We start from the raw sequence: 24,327 nt of genomic DNA, 5'->3' as shown, positions 1-24,327 counted from the left end.
CTAGGCTATTTCAGCAACAAGGGTGATTTGAAACAAGTATCTTGCATTTTTCTTTGAATGAACTGTTGTTTGATTCAGCATGTTCTGATGTGTTTCAATGATTGAACCAAATGTTCTCGGTACATATTACAATAATCTTGTGTTTTGAAACAATGATTATGTGAACTGAAAATGTGTGTAGCCCTATATCTGTAATGAAAGCATGCTATCTGGTTTTGAAAGCTTAAGTTTGATCAGTTTGGATTTTTGTAATATGAATATTGAAAATGTACACCTTGTGTACAAAAATATTTTAGTGAATAATGTAAAAATACCCCCAACTAAACCCCACCCCACTAGCTCCAACTTGAACATACAAGTTGGCTGTACTTAACCACATGTACACTTATTGTAAAGTAAAAAATAAGTTGATGTGCTATCAAGCTTAAGTAAATCAATAAATCATCAAATGTCTTCTGTCGAGACAGCGGACAGTCTTTTTGGCGCCAAAATGCCAACTGTTTTAGCACAAACATATTTTAGATCTGTGTACTTTTTAAATGTTAATTTAATTTAATTCATTTCAAAACATTTCTATTTCATTCAAGCAAAATAATTAATATGTCTATCCTACTTACATTTCGTCGAGCTACGTTTGCAGGAGTCTCGTGAGCGTCTGTTTTGTGTGAAAAACGCAAGGTCGTGTATTTAACTGTGCTTTTGTGATTTTATAAATGTTTAAAAATGCTGTTTGCACTTTTCCTGCCTACAGAAATTACACCTTCGTGGTTTCGAGTCTTAAGGTGGTTAAATCCCACGTAATTCCTGACCTAAATACAGTACGAATGATAGTTTCTAATAATAATAAATTATCGTCAGTACAGTCCTCCTGTCTTGAGTCGCGCTCGTGCATGAGAAGAAATCAGCCAATGCGCGTTAAGGGGAGTGAGGCGCGTCCACGGGCTATTTATTTAAAAGCGCGCCCACAGGGTTGTCTCCGGTCCGTCAGCGGCTCTCACACACACCGAAGTACTACAGCCGGTCCAACCGGGACAGACGCGCAGTATGGCGGCCAAGAAAGTCTGCATTATCGGCTCTGGCAACTGGTGCGTGACATTTACACTGCGTGATTGTTTTGTACTGTTTTTGCTGGTTTATGATTATTAATGCAAAGCTACTGGCTTAAGTGTATTTGGACACCTGTTTTGAGGCGCAAACGAAATTTATTTCTATTTTAGGAAGTTGAATAAATGCGGTATATACTGCACGACTTCCCTCTGCGGATATCAAGTGCAAACAGAAATACTACCTAACCTCTCTAATAATAGCCTATTCTTGGAATATTACAGATAACATGGATAGATTTTAGATTTAGTGAATGTTTAGAAAATTACAACAATTATTTGATTATTTTTTCATTTATAATTTATTACGTTTATGCATTGCATTTAATGTCCAAATGTGCATCTGCGTTGCTGAGGTAATATTTGCTGAGTAATGATTGACCCAGGTGTCCACTGGTCCAAAAGAATAGGCTGCAGTCTTTTCTTTCTGACCCATAAACTTCAGGCTGTTTTATGGCTTTGCAGATACTGAAGTAAAGCTGCAATATGATATGAACTGGATTATTATCTTCATCCATAATTAGTATCTTAATTGCATGTGTCATGCTTCCATTGTTAGAGGCTTATTAAGTTTATATTTAGAAGGATTCGTTTATGACTGTAGACACAATTTTAAGAGTATTATAATGTTTCAATATCTTCAAATAATATTATTTTATTCCATAATAGTTACCAAAAACCAGTGGTAAATGCAATAACCTGTTTCTAGTTTCATTGAAGTCAGGATTCAATCTGTAATTGAATCTAGAGAATGTGTGTCACAGTAATTAATCTGGTTCTTCTCTTAATTAAGCTCTCAGTATGTGTAGATGTCATTACAGCAGCAGTACTGGCTGTTGTATATCCATTACAGTTTGTCAAAGTTTTTTCATTTCATTTCCTCAGGGGTTCTGCCATTGCCAAGATAGTGGGTGTCAATGCAGCAAAATACAACACGTTTGAAAACACGGTGAACATGTGGGTGTTTGAGGAGATGGTCAACGGACGCAAGCTCACTGAAATCATCAACACCGAACACGAGAATGCAAAATACTTGCCTGGACACAAGCTGCCGCCCAACGTGGTGAGAACATAAAGCATCTAAAGAATCCTTGAACTCTTTATTGCTGTTTACTTGTTAACAATGATATATGTAGTACTTCATTTGAAATTTGGAAATGAAATGAAGTTATGATGTAAGGAAGCATATATACAAATCTTGAAACTAATGGAAAAGAGCATTAAAGTGGTGTTTGATATAAGAAAAGTGTAATAAACCCTGTGATAAATGGCTGGCTTGCTTCAGGTGGCGGTTCCGGATCTGTTGAATGCAGTGAAGGGTGCAGATATCCTAATTTTTGTCATCCCTCACCAATTTGTGTCCCGAGTCTGTGACACCATTAAGGGTCACATCAAAACGGACGCTGTGGGAATGTCCCTCATTAAGGTGAGTTTTCTCATATGTGACCCTGCACCACAAAACCAGTCTTAAGTCTCTGGGGTATATTTGTAGCAATAGCCAAAAATACACTGTACGGGTCAAAATGATAGATTTTTCTTTTATGCCAAAAATCATTAGTATATTAAGTAAATATCATATTCCATGAAGATATTTTGTAAATTTACTACTGTAAATATATCAAAACATCGTTTTTGATTAGTAATATGCATTGCTAAGAATTCATTTGGACAACTTTAAAGGCGATTTTCTTAATATTTAGATTTTTTTTTTTTTGCACCCTCAGATTCCAGATTTTCAAATAGTTGTATTTCAGCCAAATATTGTCCGATCCTAACAACCCATACATCAAAGCTTATTTATTCAGCTTTCAGATGATGTATAAATCTCAATTTAAAAAAATGACACTTAAAGGGACAGTTCACCCAAAAATGAAAATTGTCATTTACTCATCCTCAAGTAGTTCCAAACCTGTATGAATGTCTTTGTTCTGCTGAACACAAAGGAAGATATTCTGATGAATGTGGGAAACAGAGCAGTTCTGGGGCACCATTGACTTCCATAGTATTTTTTTTTTTCCTACTATGGAAGTCAATGGTGCCCCCAAACAGCCTGGTTGCAAACTTTCTTCAAAATATCTTCCTCCGTGATCGGCAGAACAAAGAAATACATACAGGTTTGGAACTACTTGAGGGTGAGTAAATGATGACAGAATTTTCATTTTTGGGTGAACTATCCCTTTAAGACTGGTTTTGTGGTCCAGGGTCACACATACATTTCTTACTTTATGTAGTTACGCTTCAGTTTGTATTTGGCCCTGCAGCACTGTTATACCACTGTGTGTGTTTCGTAAGGGTGTGGATGAGGGTCCTGACGGACTGAAACTGATCTCTGATGTCATTAGGGAAAAGCTCGGCATCACCATGACCGTGCTGATGGGAGCCAATCTGGCCAATGAGGTCGCTGATGAGAAATTCTGTGAAACTACCATTGGTAAGTACACAAAAACAGAAATATGTTTTGGTAAGGACCGAGAGAAAATGTGCTTATATATGCCACTGTAACTATATACAGCCACTATATTTCTTAAAGTAATCAATAATAATCTTGTGTTCAGGGTGTAAAAGCAAAGCTCATGGGCCCCTGTTGAAGGAACTGATGCAAACACAAAACTTCCGTGTGACGGTGGTGGAAGAGGCTGACGTTGTGGAGATCTGTGGGGCGTTAAAGGTAAACCTCAATCCATTCATTTTCATTCAATTTCTGAAGCATTTAGTTGCATAAATCAAGAACTGATGCTTTTTATTGTAGAATATTGTCGCAGTGGGCTCTGGTTTCTGTGACGGTCTGGACTTCGGTGACAACACCAAGGCCGCCGTGATCCGTCTGGGTTTGATGGAGATGATTGCCTTCGCTCGGCTATTCTGCACGGCCAGTCCGGTTTCTCCCGCCACGTTTCTGGAGAGCTGCGGCGTCGCCGACCTCATCACCACCTGCTACGGAGGACGCAACCGCAAAATCGGAGAAGCGTTCGCTAGAACCGGGAAAGTATGTTTGGCCCTCAGATTTGAACGTTACCTTATTTTCTCTCGGTGTTCCTGTGCAGCGTTAAATATATTGTTTTTTTTGTCAGTCTATCGAGGAGCTTGAGAAGGAACTGCTGAACGGCCAGAAACTTCAAGGTCCAGCAACCGCAGCAGAAGTTCATCAGATCCTCAAACACAAAAACCTGGTGGAAAAGTAACTATCTTTTGAGTTCTTCACAGTCAGTGCTGGGTAGTAACCGATTACATGTAATCTGGATTGCGTAATCAGATTCCAAAAATCAAGTACTTGCAATTAGATTATATTACATGTTAAAATGCTTGTAATCAGACTACAGTTACTTTTTATACATTACATGATTGCATATTATTCAGACAACAGGAATAAATTATTCAAATTCTTGTTTCTCCCTAATTCTTTTCTTATCTTTTAAATTTTCCTTTCTAAAAAAAAAATTCCGCTTAGGAATATATATATATATATATATATATTCAGAAAGCATTCAAGTTTTGGTTAACGGTCACACGCAGCTAAAGCGTTTTATTTTGATTATTAACTTAAAATGATTTATTTTAATGTCAAAGTTCTATGATTTAATTTATTATTAGCTCCCCCTCCCCCCTGCAGTTCCTTTACAACCCTCATTTTGGGAAATATTGACCTAATGTGATATTTAATGCACTTCTTGTTGCTAATAACACTGAATGGAGTATATATTTTTATATCAGTATGGTACACAATTATCTTATTTAAATCAGTGTGATAAATAAGTTAGGTCAAAAAATGTAATCAAAAATTAGTCTGATTATATTACGTAAAATGTAATGGATTGTTACTAACTATTTTTTTTTTTACAGACTGCAATTTGTAAGTAATCTACCCAGCACTGTTCACAATATGGAAAACATATTATTATTTTTTTTGTCAACTTTCTCTGTTTCTCTGCAGGTTCCCCCTGTTTAATGCAGTTTATCAGATCTGTTTCCAGGGTCACCCAGTCAAAGAGTTCATCACCTGCCTACAGAACCATCCAGAACACATGTAAACATCATTATGGACATTACGGCTGTTTTAGTTGTTTTTTCATTAACTCTGTATGAAAAAAAAATTAACAGTACATAAGATTTTATTTTGGATAAAATGCATTGTAAAGGAAGTTTGTCCGGTTTTAAAGTCTTACACTCTCGCAAAGTATTTTTAACATATCCTATTCTGTAATTTTCAGCCAATGATGAAGTGCCTTAAAGTTGAGCCCTCAAAAGCATTTATTTTCTGGAAAACAAAGCTCCTTTGTTCATGTGCCATAAAAACAGATTTTGTTCACTCTTTGGGTCTGTAAGTTTGTTTGTGAAATCTTTTTGTAGATGAGACAAAGTTAACATTTGAGTCCAGTGTGTCTCTGTACATGATGATATTTCTCTTAACACCGATGGAATGTGACCTTTACTTTCCAAAACTCTCTGACGCATGTTCACCTTTAACATTTTAGGGGTTCGACCTTTGACCTTTTCTTGAGAGCAAGCAACTCCTTACCTAACACAAAATGGAGTATCTCAATTGCTAACATTTGCGAACTGGACTGATCTAAATTGCTCTGCAGAACAGATATAATATTTACATCAAATATTAAAGAAAATTGTCTATTGTGTGATTGAACTGTTTTGATTCAATGTTAGAATCATGTCAGGTTAATTTAAAAAATAAAAAATTGTTTTCATATTCCAGATGGGAAAGGCCACTTTCTTAGATTTGAGCCTGCGTCTTAATTTTATTATTATTATTGATTCTTTAGCTCTTCCTCTGAGAACAGCAGCATCTATTAATAGCGCACACTATTGGGTAAAACTAGTGCTATTTTTGGAGAGGCGATTTTCCGCTTTGGACACTAGAGGGCGACGATGTGCTCTCATTTAGCAAAATGTCCAGAAGAGCACATTATGTGTGTGATACTGTAGCGTAAACTACTATGCAGTGCACTCGATATTCAATTACATTTTCTAAAAATAATTTTTAAAAGTATTTTTTTTTTTAAGAGCATGAAATGACAAAGGAGCACTATAAGGGTGGGATCAATATTAAAGTTAGGTACATTTCCATGTGATAAGCTGGAAAAAATTAACCCTATTTATTTTTATTTTTTGGTTGCATTTCTCAATACTTTGCTGTTTGTGAACCACTAAATTAAACTAATACAGATCAACAAAATGTTAGTTTAGCGCCTTCACCGCCTGGTGAGGGAAGATATTAAAGTCAATAAAGACAAAGGGCACGGAGCTGCTGCTTCACCTTCTGAGTCTGTGTATTGTTTTTTTTTTTTTTTTTCATTAATGCAATTATTTCTGCATTTTCATATATCAATAAACATAAAACACAGGAACATCTCCTTGGCAAAAGTCACAATATGCATAAAAAAATCTGAAATTACTCAAATAGCTTACAGATTCTCATCCGGTACTGTTTTCCACCAATTAAACGCATATTTTAGTAAACACTTGGAATGCAATGTACATTATGAATACTAATTAATTTATGGCATACAATATCCATATATGACACTCTGCTTAACATCTTAACGTATGTACCATGTTCCAAGTCTTCAACTACTTAAATGAGTTCTGGAATTATAGCACGTTAGCAAAATTATGCTTTGATACAACCTCCTAACTTTTCTCTTTTTTTAACAAAATGTGCTTTTTTACCTTGAACTGTGTAATAAAATTTCAACTTTACCTTTATAAGCATTCAAGATGATTTTAACATTTCAAAATGTATTCTCATGTTAGCAGACAGATTACAATTTCACATGTGACCAACAATTCCACAACAGATATCAAATATAATGAAATATTATCAAAATATTAATCTGACGGAGTTGACACATCTGACGGTATTGACGAAAACCTGAATTTGTAGTATTTTTAACTATCAAACACATTGAATCAATCAATTACTGTATTAAAACAAACACAACAAACAGTATTGTATTGTTTATAAAGCTTTTACTCAAGAGTCACATTTAAGTATTTTGATATATCATTGGAACACAAAATCTTATGGTGGTGACATCTGACGGTGTTGACAAATTTGGCATTTCTTTCACAAAACAAATAGAGTTCATGTAGAAGCCATTTTTTTTTCTGTTGATGCTAGATGCTAATGGAACCTGCTTCAGGACTGAGAAGACAATGAGTGTCATAGATTTGGTATAATAATGAGACAGTTAAATTGAAGGTGATAATTGTGTTAAATACATTCTATTATTAATCCCTCATAACATTTAAAATTGAAAATATTTATATTTTTAAACCTAATAGTAGTTACACTTGCTGGACCTGTTTTGTCCCATGTCTCAAGAATGACTGATATTTATTCATTTATTTAGATTTGCTTTTTTTTACATTTCTTTGTACATTTATTTATTTATTTCTAATTGTGTCAGGGATAGCATTCCATATTTACAGAGCAGTTGGCAGTCAAACAACACAGCTCCAATAGTAGAGTATGCATACTACTATAAGTACTACTACTACTCGCTCTGCAGTGTGAAAGGGAGCCCACTAAATTAGGGTTATTACTTTCACTTTAACAATGGCGTCTCCTTTAATGTGAAGGAGCAACATACCTTTACGTCATTGAATCTGCATTTTTAGGCGAAAATTGTGAAAATGAAGCATATCTCAAATTTGCTGTCATTGCTCGTGTATTTTCTCGCGTACGGTAAGACATTTTATGTTTTATGTCTCTGTTTCGGTCAGCGATAAAAACGAACGTGAGGAAGTTTTATTGATCAGCTCCGTTAGCTTTATATTCAATATTAATTTATTGTTTTTATTTGGCTAGACTATTGTAAGTCATTTGTTTGTTACAATCTCTCTTCTGGTCAACACTAAAAACGCAGTTTCAGTTTTGTGAATGAAAATGAACATTATGGCTAAAAATAAAAAGTAAGCTCCTGTAAATGATCAAGTCAAGCGACTTGGTAACATCTAAAAGTATTACATTATACCTTAATGCTGATTTATTTTACACCAGTAGCCTAATGTAGCTTACTTGGAATGTTTGTCGCTTTGGCTAGAGGCTTCTGCCAAATAAATATAAATGAAAACATATGTTCATTGGAATACATCATCGGCTTTCCCGTAACATGCTCTTCTTCTTCTTTTTTTTCCTTTTGTGGCTGTCCACTTCTCGGCGTGCTACCGCCACCCGCACACTGCGGTCAAGCCAGCCGCACTTTTTTTCTGCGCGTCTAATCGCGCACTTACGGTATGGGTGCTGGGAGCGGTCAAAATGGATGTAAAGTCATAACGGCGTTTCCTTTATACTTTTGCTGATATTTTCAATAGATTGCTGTTCACGGTGATCCAACATATCTCTGTATAAAACGTAATTTAACCCTAAAAAGACCATAAAGCGACATAAGAATATTTATTTATTGCTATTTGATATCATGACATAAATAATACAATTTCAGGTTTTTTTTTTTTTTTTTTAATGACTTGAACATTGAATTAATGTTTGTGAATACATTATTTTTTTGTACATTAACATTTGTTTTGTACATTTATTAATATATATATATATATATATATATATATGTGTGTGTGTGTGTGTGTGTGTGTGTGTGTGTGTGTGTGCGTGTGTGTGTGTGCGTATACCTTGCAACTGATACTTGTTTACAGTGACCCTGACTATTACTGTATCAATTTGCAAGTTATTTTACTTTATGGTTTTGGAGAAAATTAATGGAAAAATCACTCCAAAAAAAAAACAAAGTGCATTCTAGCAGTTGCACCATTACCCATTTGCAAACACTCATAAAAAATATTTCCTTTACAGGTTTGCTCATTCTTTAAATTGATTCCTGTTCACAGTTACCATGACTATTACTGTATTTACTGTACAGTTTTGGAGAAAATTAATGGCAAATTCACCTCAAGTGTGTGTATTCTAGCACTTTTACATCATATCCCATTTTCAAGCACTCATACAAAATCTTTCCTTTATAGGTTTGCTTGTTCTTTCAATTACGTCCTGTTCACAGTGACCCTGACTATTACTGTATTAATTTTCAAGTCATTTTACTGTATAGTTTTGGAGAAAATGAAAGGCACCTCAAACATCTGAGTGTATCCTTGCACTTTTACATCATGTCCCATTTTCAAACACTTTCAATAAATTTTTCCTTTCCAATTTTTTTTGAGAAACTTAATAGCAAAATCACTCCAAAATCAAAGTGCAATCTAGCAGTTGCACCATTACCTATTACCTATATAGGTTTGAAGAAAATGACCTATTACCTATATACAGTGGTGTGAAAAAGTGTTGGCCCCCTTCCTGATTTTTTATTTTTTTGCATGTTTGTCACACTTAAATGTTTCAGATCATCAAACAAATTTAAATATTAATCAAAGATAACAAGTAAACACAACATGCAGTTTTTAAATGAAGTTTTTTATTAAGAAGGAAAAACAAAATCCAAACCCACATGGCCCTGTGTGAAAAAGTGCTTGCCCCCTAAACCTAATAACTGGTTGTGCCACCCTTAGCAGCAACAACTGCAATCAAGCGTTTGCGATAACTTGCAATGAGTCTGTTACAGCGCTGTGGAGGAATTTTGGCCCACTCTTCTTTGCAGAATTGTTGTAATTCAGCCACATTGGAGGGTTTTCGAGTATGAACCGCCTTTTTAAGGTCATGCCACAGCATCTCAGTAGGATTCAGGTCAGGACTTTGACTAGGCCACTCCAAAGTCTTCATTTTGTTTTTCTTCAGCCATTCAGAGGTGGACTTGCTGTTGTGTTTTGGATCATTGTCCTGCTGCAGAACCCAAGTTCGCTTGGTCACGAACAGATGGCCGGACGTTCTCCTTCAAGATTTTCTGATAGAGTGCAGAATTCATGGTTCCATCAATTATGGCAAGTCATTCAGGTTCTGAAGCTGCAAAGCAGCCTCAGACCATCACACTACCACCGCCATGTTTGACTGTTGGTATGATGTTCTTTTTATGAAATGCTGTGTTGGTTTTATGCCAGATGTAACGGGACACACACCTTCCAAAAAGTTCAACTTTTGTCTCATCAGTCCACAGAATATTTGCCCAAAATTCTTGGGGATAATCAAGATATTTTGGCAAATGTGAGACGAGCCTCTTGGTCAGCAATGGCTTTTGCCTTGGAACTCTCCCATGGATGCTGTTTTTGCCCAGTCTCTTTCTAATTGTTGAATCATGAACACTGACCTTAATTGAGGCAAGTGAGGCCTGCAGTTCTTTAGATGTTGTTCTGGGTTCTTTTATGACCTCCTGGATGAGTTGTCGTGGCGCTCTTGGAGTAATTTTGGTAGGCCGGCCACTCCTGGGAAGGTTCACCACTGTTCCAAGTTTTCTCCATTTGTGGATAATGGCTCTGACCATGGTTTGCTGGAGTCCCAAAGCCTTAGAAATGGCTTTATAACCCTTTCCAGACTAATACATGTAAACTATTTTGTTTCTCATCTGTTTATGCATTTCTTAAGATCGCGGAATGATGTGTTGCTCTTTAAACATGCTTCACTTTGTCAGACAGGTTCTATTTAAGTGATTTCTTGATTCAACAGGTCTGACAGTAATCAGGCCTGGGTTTGGCTAGTGAAATTTAACTCCGCTTTCTAAAATAATGTGGTTAATCACAGTTCTTTCATGATTTAATAGGAGGGGGCAATTCATTTTTCACATATGGGTGAGGTAGGTTTGGACACCTTTTTTCCCATAATAAATGAAATCATCATTTAAAAACTGCATTTTGTATTTACTTGCATTATCTTTGTGTAATATTAAAATTAGTTTGATGATCTGAATCTTTTAAGTGTGACAAATATGCAAAAAAATAAAAAAAATCAGGAAGGGGGCCAATACTTTTTCACACCACTGTAGGTTTGAAGAAAATCCACTGGGCCAATCTCTGCTTGGAGACAGCCTTCCTTTTCTGCTGACCTCCATAACACACAAGGAGCCGCTCAGAACTTCTGAAGCTTTGAGTGCGGTCCACGTATATGCTCTTACAGGACCCAGCAAATTGGGAGTTATAAAAAATAAATATCCCAAGCTTTGAACATCTCACGGAGCACTGTTCAATCCATCATCCGAAAATGGAAAGAATATGGCACAACTGCAAACCTTCCAAGACGTGGCCGTCCACCTAAACTGACAGGCCGGCCAAGAAGAGCATTAATCAGAGCAGCCGCCAAGAGGCCCATGGTAACTCTGGAGGAGCTGCAGAGATCCACAGCTCGGGTGGGAGAATCTATCCACAGGACAACTATTAGTCGTGCAGTCCACAAATCTGGCCTTTATGGAAGAGTGGCAAGAAGAAAGCCATTGTTGAAAGAAAGCCATAAGAAGTCCCATTTGCAGTTTGCCACAAGCCATGTGGGGGACACAGCAAACACGTGGAAGAAGGTGCTCTGGTCAGATGAGACCAAAATTTGTCCTAAATGCAAAACGCTATGTGTGGCGGAAAACTAACACTGCACATCACCCTGAATACACCATCCCCACTGTAAAACATGGTGGTGGCAGCATCATGTTGTGGGGATGCTTTTCTTCAACAGGGACAGGGAAGCTGGTCAGAGTTGATGGGAAGATGGATGGAGCCAAATACAGGGCAATCTTAGAAGAAAACCTGTTAGAGTCTGCAAAAGACTTGAAACTGGGATGGAGGTTCACCTTCCAGCAGGACAACGACCCTAAACATACAGCCAGAGCTACAATGGAATGGTTTAGATCAAAGCATATCCGTGTGTTAGAATGGCCCAGTCAAAGTCCAGACCTGAATCTGTGGCAAGACTTGAAAATTGCTTTTCACAGACGCTCTCCATCCAATCTTACTGAACTTGAGCTATTTTGCAAAGAAGAATAGGCAAAAATTTCACTCTCTAGATGTGCAAACATACCCCAAAAGACTGGCAGCTGTATTGCAGCCAAAGGTAGTTCTACAAAGTATTGACTCAGGGGGGCTGAATACAAATGCACGCCACACTTTTCAGATATTTATTTGTAAAAAAATTTGAAAACCATTTATCATTTTCCTACCTCTTCACACTTATGTGCCACTTTGTGATGGTCTATGACATACAATCCCAATAAAATACATTTACGTTTGTAGTTGTAACGTGACAAAATGTGGAAAATTTCAAGGGTTATGAGTACTTTTGCAAGGCACTATATATATATATATTGTGACGGGGTGGAAGAATCACGCGACAAGGAGAGCTCAAAATAAATACCCCGGAGGGTGGATTTATTCAGTTAAAGTGCAGTGCAATAGTTGCAAGGTGGCTGGTGGCTGGTGGCTGAGGTGCGGTGCTCTCCGTGTGTGATTCGTGCCGTGCGGTGACAATTCCGTGGCTCCTTTTGTCAGGGCTGGGTCGGTCGGTCAGTCGCTGGCCTCTGAAACGAGAGAAGAGTGCACACATTAAGCCACAATCAGCGAAGTCCGTCTTCCCCTCTCACCCAGCCGTCCGGCTTATATGGTTGGGGACTGATGAGCTTCAGGTGCGACCGGCCCAGCCCTGATGAGGCGGTGCAGGTGTTTCGCCTTTGTCCCCAGGGCAACGCTGATGAGAACTCGTCACAATATATATATATATATATATATATATAGTAATATACATCATTATCTATATATATATATATATATATATATATATACACACACACACACACATATTAACATTGATAAATGATGTATATTAATAAATGTACAATACAAATGTTAAGGTACAAAAAAATAATGTATTCACAAACACTAATTCAATGATCAAGTCATTAAAAAAAAAAAAATCCTGAAATTGTATTTATGTCATGATATAAAATAGCAATAAATATATTCTGATGTCGCTTTATGGTCTTTTTAGGGTTAAATTACGTTTTATGCAGAGATATTTTGGGTCACGGTAAACAGCAATTGAAAATATCAGCAAAAGTATAAAGGAAACACCATTACGACAGCTTCTTTACATCAACGCCATTATGACAGCTCCTTTTGACCGCTCCCAGCACCCATACCGTAAGTGCGTGATTAAACGCGCTCACACACAAGAAAAGTGCGGCTGGCTTGACTGAAGTACCTGCATGGGTTTGCCCTATTCTTCTGCCATCTCCCAGATCTGTTTAAAGTTCAGCTCCTTTTCCAATTATTTGTTCTCAATACATTCAGACAGTTAAATATCTACAAGATGTACTATTATTATTACACTCCAACTATACACTTTCTGATACCCCACAACTGTCACGCATCCCATGATCCCATCACGGGAGTGACAATCGGATTCTATAACTGAACTCACACCTGTAAATTTTCAGGATCACACAGAGGTGGACTAACCCATTAGTGAAAGTGACGTGACATACGGCCAAGTATGGTGACCCATACTCGGAATTCGTGCTCTGCATTTAACCCATCCAAAGTGCACACACACACACACACCATGAACACACACCCGGAGCAGTGGGCAGCAATTTATGCTGCGGCACCCGGGGAGCAGTTAGGGGTTCGGTGCCTTGCTCAAGGTCACCTCTGTCCTGGTATTGAGGGTGGAGAGAGCACTGCACATTCAGTCCCCCCACCTACAATTCCTGCCGGCCCGAGACTCAAACTCGCACTAACCATTAGGCCACGACTTCCCACCATTAGGCCACGGTTATAAATCCCACCTTCACCATCCATCTGGCATGGCAGATGATGACCATTACAGACTGTTACACTTTGAAGTGAGGCACAGTCACAGTATTCGGTTCTGTCTTACCATTATTGATTTTAATTTCAAAGCACATTTTATTATCATCTGTGTCTCATTTTGAATTATATTGTACCCCTCTGTAGGTTGTAGTGTCCTCAATGCAGTGTTAAACGAGATGGCCTTGTAAGACATACAGGACTCAAAAAATGTTTGATATTTATTTTATATATTTTTTGAATATCTGATAAACTTTTGAATGTTTGAGGTTTTACTTACTACTCAGATGGTTCATAGTGTCTTGGAGATGTTCTTCGACAAGAGGTCCCCTCCAGCTCTTGCTGCACGGCCATCAGCATGGAAGAATATAGGAACATAAACAATCTGTCACAGAGCCAACAATATGTAGTATACAATGTCAGGTTTATTAGAAATAAACTACAGCAGAGGTGAAATGCAGAAAAGAGAAAGAATAATGTACAGAACATACAAAAAAATCTCAAGAAACGAGAATTTACGTTTTTAGATTTTAAAGATGCATGCATGATATAGGTGAAACATATTGTGAAAAAAAATGCATATGAAGTTATTTAATAAGCTTTTTCAGATCACCTGTGTTTCCTATATCTCTGTCAGCAGCTCCCATTAGAGTTTTTTTTTTTTTTCTGATGCTCCTGAGATCACAGTATATTTTTTATCAATATTTGTCTACAATGAAAGATAAAAACCTGTTAGGAATAGTTTCAGCCTATTTTAGTTCATGTAAGTGAATTAACAGTACAGTGCAATTTTTAGGTTAAATTAATTAGCTTATTTCAATTCATCCATTAACAAATTGCCAGCAAAACATTTGCAAAGCTATCAAAACCACTCATCTACACATAATATGTGATTAAAATCCCAAACTTTCATAAATAAGAGCGCAAATCCATAGCTAGCTTACCTCTTGTAGTTAGCTCACGGTTGTGATGCTAACGGACTTTTTCCGATGACACTGAAATCTCTGTAAAGTAAATATTCAACAGAAGCGTGTCAATTACATGTAAGAAAGTGTCAGGAACAGTTTTGTATATTATTTGTGTAATTTTAGGGACTAAACTTAACTGAAAGCAGTAAAAACAACAGTGAGAGACAAAGTTTTGCTACTTGAGTTGCTGCCCCATTTCCATGGTAACTCCCTCCACTCCAGTTTAAAATTTAAACTTTAAATTATTAAACTTTAAATGTACCTCGAATGTTCAACACGCGCCCATCAAACACATGAAAGTTACGCAACAAAATAGCACATAAAATTAGAAACTTGTCCTGAAACTTGATAACATATTGTTTAATGCATTATGTTCTATGCATTTTTTAAATATAGTTTCAAAATATATTTCAATATATTTAACAGTGCTTCAAATATATTTAAATATGCTAGCAACACTTACTAAGTGCTAAAGCATGCTATTAATACCATGAAACAGGAAGTTGTTGTAACTCATGCATACAATGCCCAATCTGCCCCAAACTTTGTATAATAGTCCTGCGCCAACTGCTGGCAACAGGAAATGACTTGTTTCACACTAACTTAAAAATGCAATGTCCGATCTGCCCCAAACTTCACACATTTTATAAGAGTCCTAGCCTTAAGACAATCTTAAGGCCAATATTCAGTTATAATCATACCGCCACCTGCTGGCAACAGCAAATGACTTGTTTTGCACTAACTTTAACATGCAATGTCCGATCTGCCCCAAACTTCACATGTTTGATAAGAGTCCTGACCTGAACATGTTTCAATGCCAATATCCAGTTATAATCATATCGCCACCTGCTGGCAACAGCAAATGACTTGTTTTACACTAACTTAAACATGCGACGTCCGATCTACCCCAAACTTCACTTGTTTGGTAAGAGTCCTTGGTAAGACATCTACTTGCCAATATTCAGTTATAATCTTAGCGCCACCTGTTGGCAGCAGGAAATTTGGCACATATAAATGACTTTGACATATTTCTCCTATATTTACCACTTTAAAAGCATTTTGCTTGCTGTTCGCTGTTTTCCTATGGCCACCGGGTGGTGGTGAGCCTGGGTGCGAGGGCCCTTTCATCGCTGCTTGCAGCTTTAATTTATTTTGTTTATGTGAAAACCTGTATCTCAACTTTAAATAAATTGCTATTTCGTGGTCTACAACATGAAAGAAAGCCTTTACAACATGTACATGAAAAATGCAGAAACACTGCACACAACTATGGGACACCATTGTGCAGCAGCAAGCATCACAACAAAAAAGGAACCTCAAGGTTGATCTAGGTAAATGTGTATAAATTAGGGATGGTAAGCGATTACATTTTTTAATCTAATTAATTACATGATGTGGCGATTAATTAATCACAAATTAATCACACATCAAATTTGATGGAGAAATTACTCCCAAAAGATAATTTAAAGTCATTGTTGTGTAAAGCATCAAACAGACATTATAAAAAGTAGCTTCAACAAGAAATATTTTGTTTGATTCAACATAAAATGTATTACATATACTCTTTTGGACCATGAGGGTGAGTCAATTTTGGGTGGGTGAACTATACCTTTAATCATTTTTATTATTATTATTACTATGGAAATATGAAATTATTTATTTAATGAAACAGTATTCTAAATAATTAATAATAAACTAAAACTGCCAGTAGGTGGTGGCAAGGTTTTAGATCCAGTCAGTGTTCTTCTCCACTGGAGCTGCCCCTTTCAGTTTTGTGTTGTACACATTTGTTGACTCAAATATCAAGTGGATAAACACCCATGGAAGATCATCAATGAAACTAATGTATTATCTAATGTATTTATCTGATGAGTGAATGTGTGAATCAGTGATGTTCTTCTGCTGTTTTTTTGCATGTTACATTATTAATCCAAACATTTCTCTACTCACAATCTTTATGATCTGGAAAAAAAAAGGTTTTCACTGCACTCTCCTGTTGTGTGTTTTTGTTTGGCTCAAATTAACTGTTAATTTCTTCTCTAGGTGCGTTAGGTGTTGAAGTGTCAGTGTTTGTGATAGTGGGAGATTCAGTCACTCTACACAATGATTTTGAAACAAACCCAGATTGGATTAGATGGGATTTTCATGACATTATCATAGCTCAAATCCGTAGAGATCGCGGATATATTTGTACAGATGACCAATGTAATGAGAGATTCAGAGACAGACTGGAGCTGGATCATCTGACTGGATCTCTGACCATCATGAACACCAGAACCACAGACTCTGGAGATTATCAACTACGGATTGCCGGCAGCAGAAGGGGCAACAGTAGCAGGATATTCACCGTTGTTGTTCATGGTGAGTCATTATGCTTAAAAACAAGTCATGCACATTTAAATTACATTATTAATGTGTTTAGTGATGTTTCTTGGAGTGATAATAAATATTAATTTATCTAAATTTACAAATTGTTTCTGAGGGATTTCCACTAAGGGATTAAAATAAAGACAGACATAATAAAATATTCATTTTTATGCTGTTGTTGAAGACCAGAATGGGAAGATAAACCATATCTCAAAGTTTCTCTTCATGTTCTGGTTAATTTCATCATAATTGGCCTCTTACAAGATCCAAATTAGTTATATTAGTTATATTAATTATATTTACACTTAAGTACACTAAAGTATTTTAGACATTTTGTGTCGCAACTGACCTCATAAAGAGTTCCTCCTTTGATTTACAGTTAAATATATGAATTTGTTTTTTTGTTACAATGTTTTATTTAAATTTTTGTATTGTCCTAATAAGGTGGTATCCATTTAAAATTTGAATTAAAATGATCATTTACACTCAACACATTATTATTGCATACTGTTTTATAATGTACTACAATACTGAGGTGCAGATAATTGCCTCTATTTGCAATAAGTAGTATAAATAGTAGAAAATCCTGCTATTTTAATATAGTGTAAATAGAGTCTAGCTATTTTCACTTAGTGTAAATAGAATCCATTGCTATTCGCACTTAGTGTAAATAGCATCTAAATAGCATCAGTTATTTTGGCAGATTGTCATGATGACCTTTGAGTTTCAGTGTGTATTTGATAATCATTTTTATCAAATGAAATGGTGAGAGCTGGTGAAGTGACTTGCAGAGCAGCTCTGGAGATGAAGTTCATGTGGACTGTCCTCATAAAGTGAGACGCTGAAAACACCATGGGTCTGTCCAAATACCTACACTTGTGGCCACTTGAGAGCATGTACACGCGATGAGAAAGAAGTGTTCAAAACTGTCCTGGATCTGAAAAATGCCGAAGACTCAGTGACATTAAAGCACACTAAATCCACACTGTCACAAAGCATTGAAGCAGTATTTGAGGCTAAGCGTATCCCATCGTTCTACATGTACTATTCTATTCTACTCCTCAGTCCATGGTTCAGGAAAGAAATGAAGTTACTCAAATCACACTGTTGCATAGAGACTGTGTTAATGACCTGAACTGACAAACATGCCATGGTAAGGGGACCTTATATCAGTAGAACAATAACATGCAATAAGCATTTAGTGTAATTTATTTGAGTGTCCTTTAGGTTTGAGTGACTTTTTATTTATTTTTCAAGCTCTTTATAAACAGTTTCTTTATGCTTTCTGGCTGGTTTGTCCAAAATAACAAAATATCAACACAGTTTAAACTAATTTATACTACGTGGCTGTTCAATGCTTGAACCTGATTCGTTGACAGTCATTCTAAGGTGTGCAATTATTTTCAGGGAAACGCATGGCTAAAGTTAAAAATGTAAAAATATTTTTATTTTGTATTTTTTTAAATAATTTCATAAAGAAATGGGTTTTTTAATTTAGAGGTGAATATTGTTTACAAAAGAGTCATGAAAATACACCGAAAATATACAGTATATGCACTTTTGTGCGGCTAGCTAGTATTTTAATTGTCATTAATGCTTGATAGTTATTCATCAAGAAAAATATGCTGAGTTTTAAAAGAAATATATCGAAAATTGCTCATCATTGTGCAACACAATTTGGATACCATATGCCATGGCAACTTACACTGCTTGACTTAATCGCGAAAATAAAGTAAAGTTTTTTTTTGCAACTCATCTTGACTTCTCTGAAAGTTGGATTAATTACTTTTTTGCATTTGGATATATATTTATACATGGTCAAAGTTTAGATTTTTGTTTATCCTCTGGCTAACTGGTAAACAGTCTTAAACACAGCTTTTGATCTAACCCCCTGGCAACCGAAAATATTCTGCCAAAACAACCAAAAAAATGTTTTGATTGTTTCAGCAGAATTTCTCCAGTTGCCAACATATCGGTGCATGGCTATTTAAAAGTGTTTAAATGGAAAATCCCAATGTAATTCATATGGTCTGAAGAATAGGATCATTTTCTGAAGTATTTTTAAGGGTAATATTTATGTAATATAATGAATATTACATAGATAAATATTAACCTTAAAATTATCATAATATGTGAAAATACTTGGTTGTGTAAATGCACAAATACATGAAGGGGAAAGCTGCTTACATATGAACCAGGATCTGGGTAATATGATGTTCATATTAAAATTTATCTTCCCACAATTTTTATGATCTGTAGAAAAACATGTTGTCATGGTTCTGTGCAGTGCACACACAAGTTACGCGAAGACAAAGGTTTAAAGGGAATAAGGTATTTAATATAACTTGAGATGAGGAGGTTTACACACAGGGTAACATCAACAATAACCGACAAACTAGAACTAAATGGACAGCAACTAATATAGGGCAGATAACGAGGGGCAGACAGGTGAACACAATGAAGGTGATTAACTAATAATAGACAATGGCAGAAACTAGGTCACACAGAGCACATGGGGAATGAAAACACAAACAAAAGTCCATGACTGTGACAGTTCGCCCCCCTCCCGGAAGGCGCGACCCCGCGCCGTAGAAAGGGAAGGAGATGGAGGGATGTTGAAAGGTTGGTACAGACGGGCAGGAGGAGGTTCAGGAGGTGGCCGGATGACCGGGAGGAGGACGATCCGCAGTGTCCAGGGTGGTGGGACAGTAGGACCCAGGGCGGATCAGACGGAGGGAGGAGCCAGGACGGAGACAGGAGGGACTTGGAGCAGGAGGAGCCTGGCAGGACCCAGGCCACAGCCATGATGACGGCCCATGGTGGAGCCAACGGAGGGAGGAGCCATGGAGGAATGGCCGCCGACTCCAAGGGGCCGACCGACGGCGGTAGAGCAGGTGGAGGAGGAGCCTGAGCCGGAGCTGGAGAGCAGATGAGCCCGGGCGAAGCCGAGGATCCGGAGGGCCAGGGTGGAGCCGAGGGCTCTGGCGACCGAGGCGATTACGGAGATCCGGAGGTCCGCGGTGGAGCCGGAGCAACTGAGGACCCAGGTGGAGCTGGAGGGAGGGAGGAGCCCAACGGAGCCGATGGGCCGATGGGCGACTGTGGAAATGAGGGAGCTAGGAGCCGAGGTGGAGCCGCTGGGTCGGAGGGATGAGGTGGAGTCCAGGACTCAGAGGCTGGAGGCGGAGACAAGGGATCCCCCAGCCACGACGCCGATGGAGACAGGCAGACCCGCGGCGATCCCACCGCACAGATGGTGGGCTGAGGGTGAGCAGAGGGGCTGCCAGGATGCAGCGGTGGCAGGGCTGAAGTGGCAGGGATGATAGGAGGAGGCAGGAGAGGGAGGGTGGGTGGGAAATCCGGGTAGGTAGGCAATTCAGGGTAGTTAGAGACTTCAGATGAAGGCAGAAGCAGAGAAGGCATGTCTGCATGAGTTTCCCAATCTATTAAGTCCCCAGAGTCCTGCGACTGCTCACCCTCAGCGGCGGTGCAGTGGGCGGGGCTTTCTTCAGCACCCTCACGCTCCACTGTAACTTCCACTGTCGCGTGCGATGTAGCCGGCTCTCGCACCTGATCGGACGGTTGATGAGGCTCTGGCTCCGGGGCAATTTCCAGCTCAGTCGCTCCTTCTTGCGATGGCTCGTGGGTTGCTATGGGCTCTGGCTCTCCGTCCGCGGTCGGCTCGGGCTGACGCTCTGCGGCTCGGGGTGATGGTGGGCTGGGCTCTGGATCAGGAGCGGGACTGGTGTCATCGTCCTCGAAGTCCACGGTCAGTGGGGATCCACAGGACACCAGCACCCACTCCACAAAGGTGGCAAAATCTCCCCGAGGACCATCTCCGGACAACCACGCTCTGCACTCGTTGTTCAGGCTCGTTCGGTAGAACGTGCAGAGGCAGTAGTCCGGGTAGTGGGTAAAGTTGGAGATTTCCACGAACAGTCTTGTATGGCCCTCGAGGGAAAGGCTCCTCTGCTCCACCATGAGGAGGAGGCAGGGTCATTCATGACAAAACAGAAAATAAAAACTGACAAAAACAAAATGAGGGGAAACACGCTGCTAAACTTGACTTTCGTTTGGGTTGGTTATTCTGTCACAGTTCTGTGCAGTGCACACACAAGTCACGCGAAGACGAAGGTGAAAAGGGAATCAGGTATTTAATATGACTTGAGATGAGGAGGTTCACACACAGGGTAACATCAACAATAACCGACCAACTAGAACTAAATGGACAGCAACTAATATAGGGCAGATAACGAGGGGCAGACAGGTGAACACAATGAAGGTGATTAACTAATAATAGACAATGGCAGAAACTAGGTCACACAGAGCACATGGGGAATGAAAACACAAACAAAAGTCCATGACTGTGACACATGTCATGTGTATGTTCTGTTTTTGTTTTCTCTTTTCCATGTTTACCTTTACATCACAGTTGGATGTGCATTTGCCTTGGTTATTTCTCCTGGATTATTAAAGTGACTTCTGAAACTTTTCTGAATCGCGAGTGTTGGATATAACATTACACTTTTCTGTTGTATAATTTTATTTGGCTTATAATGAACTGTTAATTTCTCCTTCAGGATTTTCAGGTGTTGGTACAGATGACGTGTCAGTGTCAGTGACGGAGGGAGATTCACTCACTCTACACACTGATGTTGAAATGAATCCGCAAGACAGAATTACATGGTATTTTAATGAGACTATCATCACCGAAATCACTGGAGATCTCAGTTTTATCTGCACAAATCAGTGCAATTTTGGTGATGGGAGATTCAGAGACAGACTGAAGCTGGATCAGACTGGATCTCTGACCATTACAAACACCAGAACCACAGACTCTGGACTGTATGATTTGCTGATCAAGAGCAACAGCAGAATCAGTGCAAAGGTCATCATTGTTTATGTAAACGGTAAGTCATTATGCTTAAAATCAAGTTAAGTTATTAAAATCGCATCATTAATATGTTTAGTGATATTTTTACAGTGGTATTCAGAGGTGTTTTTTCTCTATATTTTAATTTACATACATTATAAAGATTATCAGTTATGTTAAGATGTCTGTTTCTCATTATCATCTGTTTAAATGCATCTGTTATTTCATACTCATTGATTTTTACATGCAGAATATGTTTATATCACTAAGTGTGGAAAAATTATGCTTTTCAGACTGAAAGTCGAGAAAGAGCATAAATAATCCACAGTTCTCTCATGTTAGTTTTACCTTTAACTGTATTATTATTATTTAATTTTTTTTAATTCTCAGGTTAGGTAAAGTAAGTCAAATCTGCACTAAATCATAAGCATTCCATTCATACTTACAACTTGCATAGAAGACTTCTTTATGGTTAGTCCTTTCGCAATGACTTAGCAATAATATTTTTGGTTGGCAATTGCTTGTGATTAATATAATATGAATCAATAAGTTACAATTTTCAACTCCAACATAAAGTAAATAAAACTTCAAGTAGCAAAATCATAAAATATAACAAAGTTCAATCAAAGGTGTCAGCCCTATCTGCACCATTACATTTCCCCTTATAAACGTATATCATCTGATACACAGCTGTTTTCTACTCTACACTACTTAAAGGGGTGGTTTACTGCGATTTCACTTTTTTCATTTTAAATAGTGTGTAATGTTGCTGTTGGTGCATGAACAGTATCTGCAAAGTTGAGGCGCTGAAAGTTTAACGTAAGCGGAGATATCGTCTTTTAAAAATCAGGAAGTTTAATGCCTACAAAAACGACTCCTATGGGACTACAACGAGATACTTCCCGGGTTGCATACGTAAAAAACCCATCAAACCCCTCCCTCCGGAACATGCAAAAAAGGGGGCAAGGCCATGTTCTGCGGCTGTGTCGAAGCTGCGTTATAGTGGAGAGTTGTAGCCATGCCGTCGAAACGGTGTTATTTTCACCCAGCTGTCAGGTCTTCTGTGTTCGGGCTTCCTACGGACGCTGTAGTTCGTCAACAATGGTTAAAATTTATGTTTGATTATGTTCCTGACAATTACAATCGTAATTTAGTTCTCTGTGCTGCGCATTTTACGGAAGACAGCTTCCAGAATCTACACGAGTTCAATGCCGGATTCACACAGAAACTATTACTAAAACATGGAGCAGTTACAACTTTAAAACCAGAGGCAGCAGTTGTTGGGCCACAACCTGTAAGTAAGATTTCATCATTTTAAATGTATTTGCATGTATAATTTCAGACGTAATGTTTTAGTTTTATCAAGGTCGTAAACAAATGCCAACGCTGGCTTTAGTAGCCGGTTAGTTAAATGCTATTTCGTGTGTCTATGACAAACGCGTACAAACATTTTGGACCCGAATTTGTAATTATGTACTAATTTTGTAAGTGTATTTTCCATGTATACTTTATGACTTAATTTTTCGATTTGATCAAGACCGTAAACACAAGCCAACGCTGTTTGGTTTTAGTTAGTTCGAGGCTATTTTGTGTGTATAAGACAAACGTGTACAAACTTCAAAAATTGATATGTAATCACAGCAGCAAACTTCCATTCAGAAACGTTTTGTAAGAGCCGTGCTTGCGGAAGTTCTGCTTGACTCTCTTCATTACCGCTTTCTGGGTCTGATTCTGACTCAAACTGATACGGCAATATTGACACCATTATTTACATTTGACCACATCACATGTAGCTGTCGCTCCATGAAGGTAATGGGTGTGAAGTTTCCGGACAATGTGCAGTACGCAGTTTAGCCAATCACAACACATCGATCACAACTAACCAATCTGAGCCCATCGCCTGTTTCTGAGGGAGTGGTTTCACAGAATCAGGAAGTCAACCGGTCGTTCAAATGACAGAGGAGAAAGCGGCTTACAATAAAGGTGAAATATATGAAAAATAAGGCGTTTTTTAACAAACGAAACACGAAGACATGTTATATTGCACCCCATAAACACAATCAAGCAAAGAAAAAAAGCAGTAAACCACCCCTTTAATAAATCAGAATCAGAATGAGCTTTTATTGTCAGGTATGTTTAAACATACGAGGAATTTGTTTTAATGACAGAAGCTTCCACAGTGCATCAGAATGACAGTGACAGAACAAAAAACACAGATAATAAAAAGAAGAATTAAAAAATAGAACAAGTAAATAAGGAATAACAATATACAAATTGACAATTGTACAGGTATATAACAATAGACAGTCGTATGTAC

The 24,327-nt window shown here is 37.9% G+C and overlaps 2 protein-coding genes across 3 annotated transcripts in view; both read left to right on the top strand.

Moving 5' to 3' along the window:
• The first annotated feature begins 926 nt into the window (after positions 1–926).
• On the top strand, positions 927–5,409 carry gpd1b (glycerol-3-phosphate dehydrogenase 1b). Its single transcript, XM_058760853.1, has 8 exons — positions 927–1,085; positions 1,989–2,166; positions 2,389–2,529; positions 3,396–3,534; positions 3,659–3,771; positions 3,853–4,089; positions 4,175–4,281; positions 5,035–5,409. Exons 1-8 carry the CDS (start codon positions 1,045–1,047, stop codon positions 5,129–5,131), a joined length of 1,053 nt encoding a protein of 350 aa, XP_058616836.1. The 5' UTR covers positions 927–1,044; the 3' UTR covers positions 5,132–5,409.
• Positions 5,410–6,752: 1,343 nt separating this feature from the next.
• The window catches only part of LOC131529647 (uncharacterized), a 51,957-nt gene continuing 34,382 nt past the window's right edge, over positions 6,753–24,327 (top strand). For both annotated transcript variants that reach the window (XM_058759450.1, XM_058759449.1), the window contains exons 1-3: positions 6,753–7,803; positions 16,814–17,131; positions 21,718–22,047. In XM_058759450.1, coding sequence (XP_058615433.1) covers positions 7,752–7,803; positions 16,814–17,131; positions 21,718–22,047 — 700 coding nt within the window. In that variant the 5' untranslated portion in view covers positions 6,753–7,751. The remainder of the gene's footprint in view (positions 7,804–16,813; positions 17,132–21,717; positions 22,048–24,327) is intronic.

This window comes from Onychostoma macrolepis, chromosome 22 (genome assembly GCF_012432095.1).
Source record: "Onychostoma macrolepis isolate SWU-2019 chromosome 22, ASM1243209v1, whole genome shotgun sequence".
Classification (NCBI taxonomy): Eukaryota; Metazoa; Chordata; class Actinopteri; order Cypriniformes; family Cyprinidae; genus Onychostoma; species Onychostoma macrolepis.
This window is presented reverse-complemented; position numbering and strand designations above follow the sequence as displayed.

Excerpts from the sequence above, each read along its gene's own strand:
- gpd1b (XM_058760853.1), top strand. The coding sequence starts at position 1,045 with ATGGCGGCCAAGAAAGTCTGCATTATCGGCTCTGGCAACTG. Across the intron at positions 3,535-3,658 it reads ATTCTGTGAAACTACCATTG|GGTGTAAAAGCAAAGCTCAT; the intron begins GTAAGTACACAA and ends TCTTGTGTTCAG. Across the intron at positions 4,090-4,174 it reads CGTTCGCTAGAACCGGGAAA|TCTATCGAGGAGCTTGAGAA; the intron begins GTATGTTTGGCC and ends TTTTTTTGTCAG.